General features: G+C 42.2%; 1 protein-coding gene across 2 annotated transcripts; it reads left to right on the top strand.

The window, feature by feature from the left end:
• Positions 1–3,122: 3,122 nt before the first annotated feature.
• On the top strand, positions 3,123–15,092 carry OAS1 (2'-5'-oligoadenylate synthetase 1). 2 transcript variants are annotated; one of them, XM_063085744.1, is made up of 6 exons: positions 3,123–3,362; positions 4,336–4,624; positions 7,613–7,797; positions 12,231–12,463; positions 13,276–13,426; positions 14,661–15,092. In XM_063085744.1, exons 1-6 carry the CDS (start codon positions 3,186–3,188, stop codon positions 14,727–14,729), a joined length of 1,104 nt encoding a protein of 367 aa, XP_062941814.1. In that variant the 5' UTR covers positions 3,123–3,185; the 3' UTR covers positions 14,730–15,092. The 2 variants fall into 2 exon arrangements, with proteins under 2 accessions (XP_062941814.1, XP_062941815.1); XM_063085745.1 differs by having other exon boundaries at positions 14,680–15,092.
• The last annotated feature ends 1,955 nt before the right edge of the window (positions 15,093–17,047 follow it).

A 17,047-nucleotide genomic window follows, 5' to 3' on the forward strand; every position in this document is an offset into this window, starting at 1 on the left:
ATCTGAAATACAAGGAATCATTCGAGACTACTATAAACAACTATACGCCAACAAGTTTGAAAATCTGGAGGAAATGGATAAATTTCTGGACACACACAAGCTCCCAAAACTGAACCATGAAGACGTAGAAAATCTGAACAGACCAATAACAATAAAGGAGATTGGAGCTGTTATCAGAAAGCTCCCAACAAAGAACAGCCCAGGACCAGATGGATTCACAGCAGAATTTTACCAAACATTCAAAGAGGAATTAACACCAATTCTTTACAAACTATTCCAAAAGATTGAAACAGACGCAAATCTCCCAAACTCTTTCTATGAAGCAAACATCATCCTGATACCAAAACCAGGTAAAGATATAACCAAAAAAGAAAACTACAGGCTGATATCCTTGATGAATATAGATGCAAAAATCCTCACTAAAATACTAGCAAACAGAATACAGCAACACATACGTAAAATTATTCATCATGATCAAGTGGAATTCATCCCAGGGATGCAAGGTTGGTTCAACATACGCAAATCAATAAATGTGATACACCATATTAATAAACTCAAACACAAGGACCATATGATCATCTGTATAGATGCTGAAAAAGCATTTGATAAAATTCAGCACTCATTCATGACAAAGACTCTTTATAAGTTAGGTATAGAGGGAAAGTATCTCAACATAATTAAAGCCATATATGACAAACCCACTGCCAATATCATCCTGAATGGGGAAAGCTGAAAGCTTTCCTTTAAGAACAGGAACTAGACAAGGATGCCCACTCTCACCACTCCTATTCAACATAGTGTTGGAAGTACTAGCCAGAGCAATCAGACAAGAGAAGGAAATAAAGGGCATCCAGATTGGAAAAGATGAAGTCAAACTGTCCCTGTTTGCAGATGACATGATCCTATATATCGAACAGCCTAAAGCCTCTACAAAAAAACTCTTGGAGGTGGTAAATGATTTCAGCACAGTAGCAGGATACAAAATCAACACACAAAAATCAGTAGCATTTCTTTTCTCCAATAGTGAACATGCAGAAGGAGAAATCAAGAAAGCCTGCCCATTTACAATAGCCACCAAAAAAATAAAATACTTAGGAATTGAGTTAACCAAGGATGTGAAAAATCTCTATAATGAGAACTACAAACCACTGCTGAGAGAAATTAGAGAGGATACAAGAAGATGGAAAGATATCCCATGCTCTTGGATTGGAAGAATCAACATAGTGAAAATGCCCATACTACCCAAAGTGATATACAAATTTAATGCAATCCCCATCAAAATTCCAATGTCATTTTTCTCAGAAATGGAAAGAACTATCCAGACATTTATATGGAATAACAAAAGACCATGCATAGCCAAAGCAACACTGAGCAAAAAAAATAAAGCTGGAGGCATAACACTACCTGACTTTAAACTATACTACAAATCTATAATAACCAAAATAGTATGGTACTGGCATAAAAACAGACACACTGATCAATGGAATAGAATAGAGAACCCAGAAATCAACCCACACACCTACAGCCATCTGATCTTGACAAAGGCACCAAGCCTATACACTGGGGAAGAGACTGCCTCTTTAGCAAATGGTGCTGGGAGAACTGGATATCCATATGCAGGAGAATGAAACTAGACCCATACCTCTCACCATACACTAAAGTCAACTCAAAATGGATTAAAGAATTAAATATACATCCTGAAGCAATAAAACTTCTTAAAGAAAACATAGGAGAAACACTTCAGGAATTAGGACTGGACACAGACTTCATGAATACGACCCCCAAAGCACGGGCAACCAAAGGAAAAATAAACAAATGGGATTATATCAAAGTAAAGAGCTTCTGCACAGCAAAAGAAACAATAACAGAGTTAAAAGACAACCAACAGAGTGGGAGAAAATATTTGCAAAATATACATGTGACAAAGGATTAATATCCAGAATATACAAGGAACTCAAACAACTTTACAAGAAAAAAACAAGCAACCCAATTAAAAAATGGGCAAAAGAGTTAAGTAGGCATTTCTCTAAGGAAGATATACAAATGGCCAACAGACATATGAAAAAATGCTCAACATCACTCAGCATCCAGCAAATGCAAATCAAAACTACACTGAGATACCATCTCACCCCAGTTAGGATGGCTAAAATCCAAAAGACTCTGAACGATAAATGCTGGCGAGGTTGCAGAGAAAAAGGAACTCTCATACATTGTTGGTGGGACTGCAAAATGGTGCAGCCTCTATGGAAAATGGTATGGAGGTTCCTCAAACAATTGCAGATAGATCTGCCATATGACCCAGCTATCCCACTGCTGGGAATATACCCAGAGGAATGGAAATCATCAAGTCAAAGGTATACCTATTCCCCAATGTTCATCGCAGCACTCTTTACAATAGCCAAGAGTTGGAACCAGCCCTAATGTCCATCATCGGATGAGTGGATATGGAAAATGTGGTACATCTACACAATGGAATACTACTCAGGTATAAAAACGAATGAAATACTGCCATTTGCAACAACATGGATGGACCTTGAGAGAATTATATTAAGTGAAACAAGTCAGGCGCAGAAAGAGAAATACCACATGTTCTCCCTTATTGGTGGGAGCTAAAAATAAATAAATAAATTCACACACACACACACACACACACACACACACACACACACACACACACAAACCGGGGGGAGGGCGAGAAGATATAACAACTACAATTCCTTGAAGTTGATATGACAAGCAAACAGAAAGGACATTGTCGGGAGGGAGGGGGGAGAGGGAGGAGGGAAGGAGGTTTCAGTAATGGGCCACAATAATCAACCACATTGTATATCGATAAAATAAAATTAAGAAAAAATTAAAAAATAAAATAAAAAATAAAAATAAATCAATTAATTAATTAATTTTTTTTTTAAGTATGATTTCTCTAGGCTGGGGATCCCCCATTTTTCAGAGTAGAGTCTGAGGAAAGGCTAGGCTGCTTGTTAATGAACAAAAGATAAGTTTCGGAAAGAGGGGAAATGAGCTGACGCAACTCTGTTGTGATTCCCCCAAGGGAACGGCCAGCTCCTCCCTTCCGAGGAAACGAAACCAAAGGCAGCCCAGGCTCAGCCAGAGGCGGGCAAGGTAAAGGCTCACAGTGCTGCTGCCACCAGCTCTCCTGTCCCTGCCCAAGTGTCAGTGTCGTGATGGAGCTTAGAAATACCCCAGCCAAGGATCTGGACAAGTTCATTGAAGCCTATCTCCTGCCAAACAGGGATTTCTGCACGAAGGTCAAGTATGCCATCAACACTATCTGCAGTTTCCTGAAGGAAAGGTGTTTCCGAGATAACTACCAGTCTGTGTGGGTGTCCAAGGTTGTGAAGGTGAGGGGAGAGAGAGAGAGAGAGAGGGAGAGAGAGGGAGGGAGGGAGGGAGGGAGGGAGAGAGGGAGGGAGAGAGGGAGGGAGGGAGGGAGGGAGGGAGAGAGAGAGAGAGGGAGAGAGAACAGCACAAAAACATGAGATCTTCAGGGCTGGTGGTTTCTGATCTCTGCATAGCAAAGACATAACCACAGCTTGTTAAAATAGATTCTGAGGTGCTAACACCAGTGTTCAGGGTTCAATCCCTGCACCTGCCAGCTGCCTTCCCCCCAGTCCCCCCCAAAAAAATAGATTCTGGGGCAAGGTCCTATACCTGTATTATTAACAAGTGTCCCCCGTGAAGTTTATGAACCACTGTCCTACGCTAGCTCCATATCAGAGATAGGGAAAGTGAGGTCCGGCTCTGGCAAATGATTTGCTAATTAGTGGCTAGGCTGGGGACTCAGCATTTCTGCAGTCTCACGAGCTGATTAAGAGCATACGTTTTGAAAGCAGATAACACCTACTGGCTGTGAGACCTTGAGCAAGACACAATTTCTCTGGGCCACAATTTCTTTATCTATAATTCCCAATACCTTGTAGGGTAATGCAGATTAAGTAAGATAATGGGTGTAAACCACTTAGAACGAGCTACTCTAGGGTCTTTAATAACATAAAGTAGTAAAGGACAAGGAGTAAAGAACACAGCCCCTGGAATAAGGCACCCAGGGTTTGAATTGCATCTCTGCCACCTACTAGCTTAGCTGGGTGATTGGGCTGATATTCAATCTCCTTAAGCATTTGTTTTCCCATTTGTAAAAATGGGAATTAATCATAACAGTACCTAAATCATAGAGTCATTGTGAACGTGATAGGAGTTAAGACTTGTAATGCCCCCAGAACGGTGGCTAGCACTCAATGTTAGTGATTGTTGTTATCATTTCATATAGGGAGGCCCTTCTCACTAAGCATCAGTTATACTTGTCAACTTTTTTAGGGTGGTTCCTCAGGCAAAGGTACAACCATCAAAGACCAATCCGACGCTGACCTGGTCGTCTTCCTTAGCCCTCTCACAAGTTTTGAGAACCAGTTTAGGTTCCGGGAAAAGTATATCAAGGAAATTAAGAAACAGCTGGAAGCCTGCCAAAGAGAGAGAAAATTTGACGTGGAATTTGAGATCCAGAGTTCAGAATTATTCAGCCCTCGCTCACTGAGCTTCACCCTGAGATCCCCCCAGCTCCGGGAGGGTGTGAAGTTTGACGTGCTGCCTGCCTTTGACGCCCTGGGTAAGTGTTTCCAGCCACAGGGTTTTCAGCCTCTGGCCTATAACACAGAATGGTTTTCTCTCTCTTCATATTTCTCAGCAGAAGTCTCCCACAGTTTGAGAGCTTTACCCAACAAGGGCATCCCTTTACTATGTGGGGGGAGATTTTAGAATCTCTCCTGGGGCAAGAATGAATAAGGTCATAATCCTTCATGGGAGGGACATTAAACACCAGATTGGCACAATTTGGGGACAAAGACATTTCTTACAGAACATCTGCAAAACTTACTAGTTCTATTTATGGCAAAACGAGTGGATTTTACCTTTCTAAAAATGGGCTCGCATAGATCTGGCTTAAAGTTAATAGATCAATTTCATCTTTCTTCCAACACATGAGGAAACTTCATCAAACTCACGCTGAGGGTTGAGGTCTGTACATGAAATCTGCAGAAACGTTTGGAAAGAAAGAGGAACCTCTTGGAGGCTCAATTTCTACACTAGGAAAACTGGTAAAACCACACCACATATGTCATAACGTTATTTTAAGTATTAAATGATAATCTGCATTAAGCTCTCAGAAAAGGCCTGGCACATAATAGGTGTTCAAAAATATGAGTTCCCCAACTGTACACTAAGATACCCCAGGACACCACGATGAACTCCTGGTGGAGTGGGGTGGGGGGACAGTTAAGATTTTAAATTTTCGAGGGAAACATAGTGACATCCGTTGGACATGGCGCAAACTGCTACTGTTAAGTTGTTCGGACCGAACTACTTCGTAGAACTGTGAGGGATTTCTTTTGGCCTGGGAGAGCCATGAAAAAATACTGACGTTCTCCAAAGGCACCAAGAAACGAGAAAGTCTGAGACTTTCTCCTTTTTGTCATGTACTGTGTCTGGTGCTGGGGTACGATGGTTACAAAAAATAAGAGGGGGAGAGAGAGAAGGGGAGGTTAGAAGAGAGCAGGGTGCATTGGGGGAAATGCGGGAAACTGAGTCTGAATGGAGTGGAGAGGGCGAGGAGGAAGTGACTCAGAAACGAGCCGGGAGAGCTGATCCTGCAAAAGCCCAAAATTGGTAGTGAATTTCTCCTAAGCACCCTGGGCAGCCGCGGAAAGGTTTCCAGTGCAGAAGTAACATGATAAGATTTGCATTTTAGAAGGATGGCATTGACTGTCATATGGGAAATGGATCGGAAGAGGCAAGGCTGGTGGAGGGAGATAGCCAATTAACAACCATAAGCGCAGGGCCGGCTGGTTTGCTCAGTCGGTTAGAGCATAGTGTTGATAGCACCAAAGTTAAGGGTTCCGATCCCCATCTGCAAAAACCAACCAACCAACCAAACAAACAAAAAACAACTATAAGCACAGATCATCATAGATGACCCATTGTGCACCCACTATCTACTGTGTGCCAGGCGCTGTTCTCTGGTTGTGAATAAGCCAGACGAGGAACCTGTCTCCTGGAGCTTGACAATAAACATATAAACAAGATATATGGAGTAATATTTGCTGGGATAAAAACTAAACAGGGTGATACTACAGACAGTGATGAGGGTTGGAGGACTTTTTTACACAGGGTGGAAAAGAGGGTCCTCTGAGGAGGTGACATCTGAGCGGAGGCCCCAGTGATACAAAGGAGCCAGCCATAAGAAGACCTGGGGTTCTGGCCAAAAGAAACAGCAGGTGCAAAGGCCCTGAGGCAGGAATGAGCTTGGCACACCTGAGGAAGAGAAAAAAGGCCAGGGTAGTAAGTGGCCGAAGAAAGCCAGGCAGCAGGTGGATGATGTAGCAAGGGCAGATCACACCAGATCTCGTTGGCCACCACAGGGACTTCCGAGTTTTTTATTCCAAATGTCATGGGAAGAAAGAAGTGGCATGATTAGATTTTAAAAGATCTCTCTAGGTGCTGGGTTGAGAAGCAGCTGTGGGGGAACCAGCAAGCAGCCCACTGCCATAGAACAAGCGAGAGATGATGGTGGCTTGGACGGGGTGACGGCAGTGGAGATAGAAGGGAGGACTGGGAATGAACCTCAGGCTTCCAGGCCCTGGGTCTGCTGCCCTTTCCACAGAGCCCCATGGCCAGTGAGCTTGTCCCCCCAGAGTGACTAAAAGAACCTCAGAAGAGGGCTGACATCTTTTTTTTTTTTTTTTTAATTTTATTTTGTCGATATACATTGTGGCTGATTATAGCTCCCCATCACCAAAACCTCCCTCCCTTCTCCCTCCCCCCCTCCCCCCCAACAATGTCCTTTCTGTTTGCTTGTTGTATCAACTTCAAGTAATTGTGGTTGTTATATCTTCTCCCCCCCCCAGTTTTGTGTGTGTGTGTGTGTGTGTGTGTATGTGTGTGTGAATTTATTTATTAATTTTTAGCTCCCACCAATAAGTGAGAACATGTGGTATTTCTCTTTCTGTGCCTGACTTGTTTCACTTAATATAATTCTCTCGAGGTCCATCTATGTTGTTGCAAATGGCAGTATTTCATTCGTTTTTATAGCTGAGTAGTATTCCATTGTGTAGATGTACCACATTTTCCGTATCCACTCATCTGATGATGGACATTTGGGCTGGTTCCAACTCTTGGCTATTGTAAAGAGTGCTGCGATGAACATTGGGGAACAGGTATACCTTCGACTTGATGATTTCCATTCCTCTGGGTATATTCCCAGCAGTGGGATAGCTGGGTCATATGGTAGATCTATCTGCAATTGTTTGAGGAACCTCCATACCATTTTCCATAGAGGCTGCACCATTTTGCAGTCCCACCAACAATGTATGAGAGTTCCTTTTTCTCCGCAGCCTCGCCAGCATTTATCATTCATAGTCTTTTGGATTTTAGCCATCCTAACTGGGGTTAGATGGTATCTCAATGTGGTTTTGATTTGCATTTCCCGGGTGCTGAGTGATGTTGAGCATTTTTTCATACGTCTGTTGGCCATTTGTATATCTTCCTTAGAGAAATGCCTACGAGAGCTGACATCTTAAAGTTATGAATTCCTCCCTCACAGGTCAGCGCTTCAGAGACTACACACCTGACCCCCAAGTGTACGTCCGGCTTATCCGGGAGTGCACCAACCTGCAGAGAGAGGGCGAGTTCTCCACCTGCTTCACAGAGCTACAGCGAGACTTCCTGAAGCAGCGTCCAACAAAGCTGAAGAGCCTCATCCGCCTGGTCAAGCACTGGTACCAACTGGTATGGCTCCCCTGCCAGCACTGTGGGCCCTGCCTGGGCAGGGAGCAGAGAAGGAGGAGGGAGGGGACAAGGTGGAGGGAGGGAGGAGAAGAGGAGAGAAAGAGCAAGAAGAAGAGGTGAGGAAGAGAGGGAGGGAAGGGAGGGGAAAAGGAGAGGAGGAAAATATGTGAAGGAAGGGAATTTTGTGTTTTGTTCACTACTGTATCCCCAGAACCTAGAATAGTATCTGACACATAATAGGTGTTCAATGAATAACTGTTGAATAAATGAATGAATGCTCTAACTACACACACACACACTCACAGAGTCAATCACGCTCTTCAGAAGATGGATAGGGCAAGATAAGCACTTCAAACAAATGTGTATTCAGACTCCCTTCTCCCCACTTCCTGGCCGTCTGATCTTGAGCAAGCAACTTAACTTCTTTGTTCCTTCTGTTTTGTCATTTGCAAAGGGTAACATGCCATAGCAATAGTAAAGGAGGTAACACAGTGCCTAGCATAGAGTTGGTCCTAATAAATGTAGCTTCTTTTAGCCACCATAAGAGTATACATAATACTAACATGTGTTGTGTGCTTAGCTTAATTTATCTGTCTTCTGTGGATGTGATGTGCTTTTCTGTTCACTTTTTTTTTCTTCCAAATTTTGTTTTATTTTGTCAATATACAATGTAGTTGATTACTGTGGCCCATCACTGAAACCTCCCTCCCTCCTCCTACTTCCCCTCCCTCCCAACAATCTCCTTTCTGTTCACTTGTCGTATCAACTTCAAGGAATTGTAATTGTTGTGTCTTCTTCCCCCCCCGACCCCGGTTTTTTTGTGTATTTATTTATTTATTTTTAGCTCCCACAAATAAGTGAGAACATGTGGTATTTCTCTTTCTGTGCCTGACTTGTTTCACTTAATAAAATTCTCTCTAGGTCCATCCATGTCATTGCAAATGGCAGTATTTCATTCTTTTTTATAGCAGAGTAGTATTCCATTGTGTAGATATACCACATTTTCCGTATCCACTCATCCGGTGATGGACATTTGGCTGGTTCCAACTCTGGGCTATTGTAAAGAGTGCTGCAATGAACATGGGGGAACAGGTATACCTTCGACTTGATGATTTCCATTCCTCTGGGTATATTCCCAGCAGTGGGTAGCTGGGTCGTATGGTAGATCTATCTGCAATTGTTTGAGGAACCTCCATACCATTTTCCATAGAGGCTGCACCATTTTGCAGTCCCACCAACAATGTATGAGAGTTCCTTTTTCTCCGCAACCTCGCCAGCATTTATCATTCACAGTCTTTTGGATATTAGCCATTCTAACTGGGGTGAGATGGATCTCAGTGTGGTTTTGATTTGCATTTCCCAAATGCTGAGTGATGTTGAGCATTTTTTCATGTGTCTGTTGGCCATTCATATATCTTCCTTAGAGAAATGCCTACTTAGCTCTTTTGCCCATTTTTTAATTGGGTTGCTTGTTTCTTTCTTGTAAAGTTGTTTCAGTTCCTTATATATTCTGGATATTAATCCTTTGTCAGATGTATATTTTGCAAATATTTTCTCCCACTCTGTTGGTGGTCTTTTAACTCTGTTAATTGTTTCTTTTGCTGTGCAGAAGCTTTTTAGTTTGATATAATCCCATTTGTTTATTTTTCCTTTGGTTGCCCGTGCTTTGGGGGTCGTATTCATGAAGTCTGTGTCCAGTCCTACTTCCTGAAGTGTTTCTCCTATGTTTTCTTTAAGAAGTTTCATTGTTGCAGGGTGTATATTTAATTCTTTAATCCATTTTTTTTTTTTTTTTTTGTGACCGGTACGGGGATCGTAACCCTTGGCTTGGTGTCGTCCGCACCGCGCTCAGCCAGTGAGTGCACCGGCCATTCCTATATAGTATCCGAACTCGCGGCAGAAGCGCCGCTGCGCTCCCAGCGCCGCACTCTCCTGAGTGAGCCACAGGATCGGCCCCTTTAATCCATTTTGAGTTGACTTTAGTATATGGTGAAAGGTATGGGTCTAGTTTCATTCTCCTGCATATTGATATCCAGTTATCCCAGCACCATTTGCTGAAGAGGCAGTCCCTTCTCCAGTGTATAGGCTTGGTGCCTTTCTCAAAGATCAGATGGCTGTAGTTCTGTTCACTTTTAAATGCCCTGTATCTTATGCAATCTTCACAGTAATTCTGTGAGCTAGGTAAGGGTGGGTATTATTATTAAACCCCATTTAATAATAATAAAGAAAGAGAAACTAAGGGTCAGTTGGCTCATTCAGCTCATAGGTAGCAGAACTAAACCTTGAATTGGGGTCTATCGACTCAAGAGTTTGCCTGATATACAAATATAATAAGTGTTCAATATATATCTGTTAGATGATAAATGAATAAATCAATAAATGAATGAGTGAAAATAATTATGGATAACCTTCCTAATTTAAAAGTAACACCTCTAGGCAAAGCAGGACAATCATTTAGTTGCTAGACTTCTCAGTGTTTGCTGTTCCAGGAATTTTAATTATGGAGCCTGAGCATTTTAGAACTTAGAAAAGTGGTTCTTGACAAGAGAAGTATTGCCCCCTGGAAATATTAAAAATTAGTGAGGGCATTTTTGGTAACCATGGTGATAGGGGGACAAGGGTGTTACTTATATTTAGTGTAAAGAAGCCAGGAATACTAGCTGTTTTATAGTAATCAGGATGGTCCTGCACAGCCAAGAATTGTCTTTTTCTTTCTCCTGCTATCCTCCTCTAAAACAATACAAGAACCTTATAATACTTTAATTCCACTAACTACTGTTACCACTACCTCCAATTTATATGCCACTTTTGTTGTGTATTTCAAGTCTCTCTATTTTTTTAAGTGCCTCAAAACATTATTATTGTCTTACACACCAATGTTTATTTCATCCACTCATGTATTTACCACCTTCTTCACTGTTAATTCTTTCCTCTACCTCTAACCTTCCATCTGAGGTCATTTTCCTAAAGTACATCCCTTGCTATTTATTTTGGTAACCGTGTGTTGGTAGTGAACTTTCTCGGTTTTGTTTATCTGAAAATGCCTCTCTTTTTGTTGAAGTTGGTTTTTTGCTGGGTTGGTGGTCATTTCAGTACACTGAATATATCATTCCATCTTCCAGCGTCATTATTAAGAAGTCAGTTGTTAGTCTAACTATGGCTTCTTTGTAAGTAACCTGTCTTATTCCTTTGGCTGCATTTAAGATTTTGTCTTTGATTTCATTTAGTTTCAATCTGATGTGTCTTAATGACCATTTCTTATTATTTGTCCTGCTTGGGGTTTCGATGGGATCCCTGAATCTGTGGATGGATATCTTTTATCAGTTTTGGAAATCCTCAGCCATTCTCCTAATATAGTGTCTCTCCTCACCTCCTAGAACTTCAGTTAAATGTATGTTAGTCCTTCTTGCTCTGTCTTCTATATCTCTACACCCTCTTTGATATTTTCTATCTTTTTGTTTGTCTCTCCATACTTTATCCTGAATAGTTTCTTCTAATCTACCTTCCTATTAACTGCTTTTCCCTATAGCTGTGTTTAATTTGCTCTTGTTATTAATTACAGTTATTATCATTTTTATACTAGGATTTCTATTTCTTTCTTTTTCAAATCTGCCATATTACTTTTTATGGCTTCTCATTTTCTGCTAACACTTTCAAGCTCCTATTATTTCTTTTTAACATTATATTCCTAGTTATTTTAAAATCTGTGTTCAATCTTCCAGTATTTAAAGTTTTATGGATTTATTACTATTTCTCTTTTTTCTGCTGTTCATCACTTGTTTCCTTGTGTGCCTGGCTATCTGTGTGCTGGTGATTGGGCTTAAAAAATTATTTTTGAAATAATTTAAGGCTTTGGGTTATATGCAGGTACTTCAAAAAGTCCATGAAAAGATTTGTATTATCTTTTAATTCTTTTTTTCCACAAACTTTTAAAAGTACCCCCCATATATATTCCTCCAAAGGGAATTTTATTGGCTTTTGTGAGGCTCTTAGGAATACTTTAAGTACTTTCTCTTGGTTAATTTTCAAAGTATCCTTATAAAGGTATATGCTAATATTACCATTCACTGGGAAGATGAAAAAAAAAATGAGGTTCTGAGAGTCTAAGTCATCTGCTGAGAATCAGACAGTGTTGGAGCCAGGATTTAAACCAAGGTAAGTAAGAATCCAGAGCTCAGCCTCTTAACTAGAGGAAAGCAATTTTTTCCTGTAAAGAGATAGATAGTAAATATGTTAGACTTTGTGGGCAACGTGGTGTCTGTCACAACTACCCGACTCTGCCTTTGTAGCACACATAGGCGAATGGGTATGGCTTTGTGCCAAGAAAACTTTATTTACAGAAACAGGTGACAGGCTGGATTTGGCCCATGAGAAATGTACTTTACACAAAAGCTGGACAAACCCGTATTTCTGATTGTTTTTCCTCTTCTCAGTGTTTGAAGAGGATTGGGAAGCCACTGCCACAGCAGTACGCCCTGGAGCTCCTGACAGTCTATGCCTGGGAGCGAGGGAGTCGAGAAACAGAGTTCAGCACAGCCGAGGGCTTTCAGACAGTCTTGAAATTAATCATCAAATACCAGTACCTTTGTATCTACTGGACAGTGTATTACAACTTTGAAAACCCTGATATTAAAGAGTACCTGAACAGGCAGATCAATAAACCCAGGTACCTTATCCTCACATGGCTTGCCTCCCAACATAAGTGAATCCCTGGATATAGCTGTAGTGCCTTGGAAGTAGAGGAGGTGGGAGGGCTCCACACGTATTGAACATCTCCCATCGTCTATCATGTGCTGGGTACCTTACTACTGCCATTTAATTTAAATAACAACCTGCAGTTATGCCACCCATTTTACAGATGCCTAAACTAAGGTTCTGAGAGGTAAGAAGCTTGCCAAAAACTTAACAGAAAATGAGTGACGTAGCTGGAATTTGAACTAAAATAACAGCAGCAGCAATAATAATAATAATTGCTCCCAGGAATTAAAAGCTTACTGCAAGTCTAACACATCCTAATATAATAATAAAAATTACTATCATTATAACTGACACGTATTGACCCCTCGTTATGTTCTGGCCACTGTGCTGAGCATTTCACATGCCTTGGCTTTCTCTATTCTCATACCACATCCTTTGAGATGCGCATGTTCAACTCACCCCATTTCACAGATGAGGAAACTGAGGCTTAGAGAGATGAAGCGACCCTGCCCAACAGCACACCATGAATAAAGCACAGAAGTGAGATTCAAACCCACATCTGTCAGGACCAAGTGCAAGGCTCCTTCTGCTCATGCTCCCTGCCCACTGTGCAGCAGGGCACTCAGGACACATGCCATGGGCCAGTGCCCTACTGGGACCCTCCTCATGCCCCGAGTCCCCGCCTGCCCTGGGCTGGTGTTTTGCTCTGCCTGGAATATCTAGGCATCCTGGACAGAGCTCCAAGTCCTCACCTGTCTCTATCTAAACATTGTTCTTCAGGCCTGTGATTCTAGACCCGGCTGACCCTACAGGAAACCTGGGTGGAAACCCACACGCCTGGAGTCGGCTGGCATCAGAGGCTGAAGCCTGGCTCAGTCACTCATGCTTTAAGAAACAGGATGGATCTCCAGTAGGCTCCTGGAATGTACTGGTGAGACCTTCTGCCTCCTCTCTGCCCTTCATCCCCCCACTCCTCCACACAGCTAGAGCCCATTCTTTCCAAAAAATTACCTCTTGCTAAAGGTCATTATTGTATTCATATAGTTATAGGCTATGATCCATACTTTACTGTCATTAGGGTCCTAATCAGACAGTTCCTGGAACTTTTACCTCCCTTGTCCAAAATTTATTTCACAAAGAATGATAATAAATAATAACAACCACCACTTATTGACTATCTGCTTTGGGCTCAGGTTCTGTCCTAAGCCCTTCAATATACATTACCACATTAAATCCTCACAACAATCCTATAAGGTATGTTTTCTATCATCCCCATCTTACAGATGAGAAAAAGAGGCTCAGAGAGGTGAAGTCACTTGCTCAAGGACACACAGCTAAAGGAGTGGTGGAGCTGAGATTCAAAGTCACTGGACTCCAAAGCCAGTGCTCATATCACTGTGCTAAACAGCCTGCCTTGTATCATCCCCACTTATGATCTGACAAATGGGAGAGTCAGAGCAGCTGAGTGACTTGGGTTGTGGCGCACAACTAAGCAGGGGCAGAAGGACCTGAACTGGGGTCTTTCCACTCACAGGGTAGGGGTTTTTCTCATGCCAGCGGATTGATGATGTTGTGGGCGAGTTCCCTAGGAAGTAGACTCAGAGATGGAGTTTAGTGTGCAGGATGTTTTAGGGGAGTACCATAGGAACCAAGACCCATGGAAAGGAGGGGATTCAGGGAGAGGGCACAGGGAGAAGTGATCACGGATGCAGGGCTAATGACAGCCTCAGCCAAGCCCAGGGATAGTCCTGGAGCTGGAATGACCTTTACAGCTATCTTGCAGCAGACAGAGGTGGCAAGGCCTTTATACCTCCTATGTGGACCAGTCGCTGACTGGGAAACTCAGGAAGGGGAGTGGCCTTGAGCGAAAGGCTTTCTGCAGTTGAGGCAACACCTGAAGGGGCTGACAGCTGGAGTCTGCCTGGTGACACTTTCCCAGCAGCTGGGACTCGTTAGTCCTCTCTCAAAGGGGAATCCAGGTGGCATGTCGCCATACCCATTATAAATGTTAACCGAGATCCAGTTCCAAGGTAGGAAGACCAGCTCTCCTATGTGATCATGATTTACCTTTTCAGACTAAAGACAGTGAGGGCTACCAAATCTGACTTACAGGATCTCTCTGCCAAATGGTTGTAACAGAACATATATGCACCCTGATTTCTTAGGCCATTGTCCACTGCACAGGTGGAAGAGAGCTGAACATGTGCCATCCTCTGAACACCAGTGCATCTTAGGGGAAAATGCTCCCGAGTCATCCAGACAGCACCCTCATTTCCACGTGGAGCCCTTGATCCGAAGAGGGCAGAGGACTTTCCTAAGGTCTTCAGTGAGTTGCTGTCCAATCTAGGACCAGAATCCCTCTCTCCTGACCCTGACCCCTGTCCTTCCCACTATTCTGTGCTCTTTCTCTTTTCATAGACAGCATTTCCCCTCAGCTCTTGCCTCACTATGGCCTGTTCTGTGACAATGTGCTCTGAGAGACAAGAGAGATTGAGACAAGAGAGTGGAACTCCAGCCTTGACTTTCTTCTGTGTACCTGGTGTGAAGGTTATGGGTCAATTTATTATCACTAACAATAAAAATAACATTAAATACCATCTATTGTCTGTTTATTAACTTTGAGGCACAGAACCAAGAAGTATAGGTGCACGTGTATAAGTGTGTGCATATTCACTAATTCAGCTAGAAGTATTTATTGAGCACCTACTACGTACCAAGCATAGTTCTGGGCACTGGAAACACTGCAATAAACAAAGCAGACAAAAATCCCTGTCAAGGGACTGTCTGGTTAGCTTAGCTGGTTAGAGCATGGTGTTATCACACCAAACTCAAGGGTTCAGATCCCTATACCAGCCAGCCTCCAAAAAAAAAAAAAAAAAATCCCTGTCCTCATGGAGTTAACATTTGTATGGAACATTTAAAAATATTTGATGGTTTGGGATCCTTCTAATTTTCCTGTTACAAATAATCCTGAGGTAAGCATTCTTGGTTCATCCCTTGTCCACGTCTCCAGGAAAAATTCTAGAACTACCCTGTCTAACACAGTAGCCACTAGCCACATGTGGTGACTGAATGTTTGAAATGTAGCTAGTCCAAATTGAGGTGTGCTGTGAGTGCAAAATATAATGGGTTTCAAAGACTTTGTTCCAAAAAAAAAAAAAAAGAAAAGAATGTCAAATTTTTGAGCACCGAAATTTTAAAAAATTATGAGTTGAAATGACAATTTCTTGATACATTGCATTAAATCAAAATGAACTTCATCTGGGTTTTTTTTTTTTTAATGTGGTTACTAGAAAATGTAAAATTACACATGTGGATTGCATTATATTTCTGTTGGACAGCTGTGCCCTAGAAGGTGAATCACTGGATTAAAGAACAGGCCATGCTAATTTACATTGCTGTGTTGTTACTCTGTCTTTGGTGCCAAGAACCAGCATTTTGTTTATAAGACTCCAAAATATAAGACTCCCATATTCACAAAAGAACCATGCATGCTCTTATTGCTTGAGCTGCTGGTTGCCCGAGTATCTGGCAAGCAGTCTTTGGTTTGTCTGTATTACTATTCCTCCATTTAATCCCCCTGCATCCCTGGGAGATGGGTTTTACTATTATTACCATAATAATAAACTGAGGAACTTGAAGTTCTAAGTGGTGAGGGCACTTGCTCAGGGTCACCTGAGGCAAAGTCTGGACTTGAACTCTAATCTTTCTCTCTCTGAAGCTCATGCTCTTAATTGTTGCAAAACAGTCTTAATGTGTCCTCATTCACTGAATTCTTATGTTTTCCTATTCTGGCAGCCAGAGAACCAGAAGGAGCAATGTCTGAGGGCAGGAGAAGATGGATATCCTGGCTCAAGTGGAGAGCAGCTTTGCCCTTCTGCCTTTTTATTCTATTTGGGCCCTCAATAGATTGGATGATGCCTGTCTACTGATTCAAATGCTAATTTCTTCCAGAAACACCCTCATAGATACACCCAGACATAACATGTTACCAGCTATCTGGGCATCCCTTACCCCAGTCAAGTTGACACATAGAATTAACTATCACACACTCCATGCTGATAGGGAAGTTTTGGCATCAATGTGATGGCTGCATTGCGTTTTACCATGTGGATAATCCACTTGTGTTATCTTTTGAGAGTGTTTCACTGTGACAAACCATGCTACAATCAACAGTAGATTAATTGAATTAATAATTAGTTCCTTCATTGAAGAGTCTCGTGGTCACATGATCACACTTCCATCTATGACAATGCCCAGCAGCACACCAAGACTGTTTTTCAAAGGGCATGTAATTTTTTTGGCTGCAAATGACGTGGGCTTCCTCCAAAGCCCCAGAGGTCCATGTTGTAATTCTCTAGCTGGAGATTGCCATAAACTCAACATGACATCTTTTCCTGTGGCCCACCCATTTAATACTGTGGGGTCTTTCAGGTTGTACAGCCATGCAGTGGGGCAACTCACACTGCAGCCTGGGCCTGCTGCAGAGCCCTTTAGGTCCGAAGAGTGGTGCTCATTTCTGCACGTCCTCACCCTGGGATGCAGTATCAGT

Source organism: Cynocephalus volans, chromosome 2 (assembly GCF_027409185.1).
Source record: "Cynocephalus volans isolate mCynVol1 chromosome 2, mCynVol1.pri, whole genome shotgun sequence".
Taxonomy (NCBI): domain Eukaryota; kingdom Metazoa; phylum Chordata; class Mammalia; order Dermoptera; family Cynocephalidae; genus Cynocephalus; species Cynocephalus volans.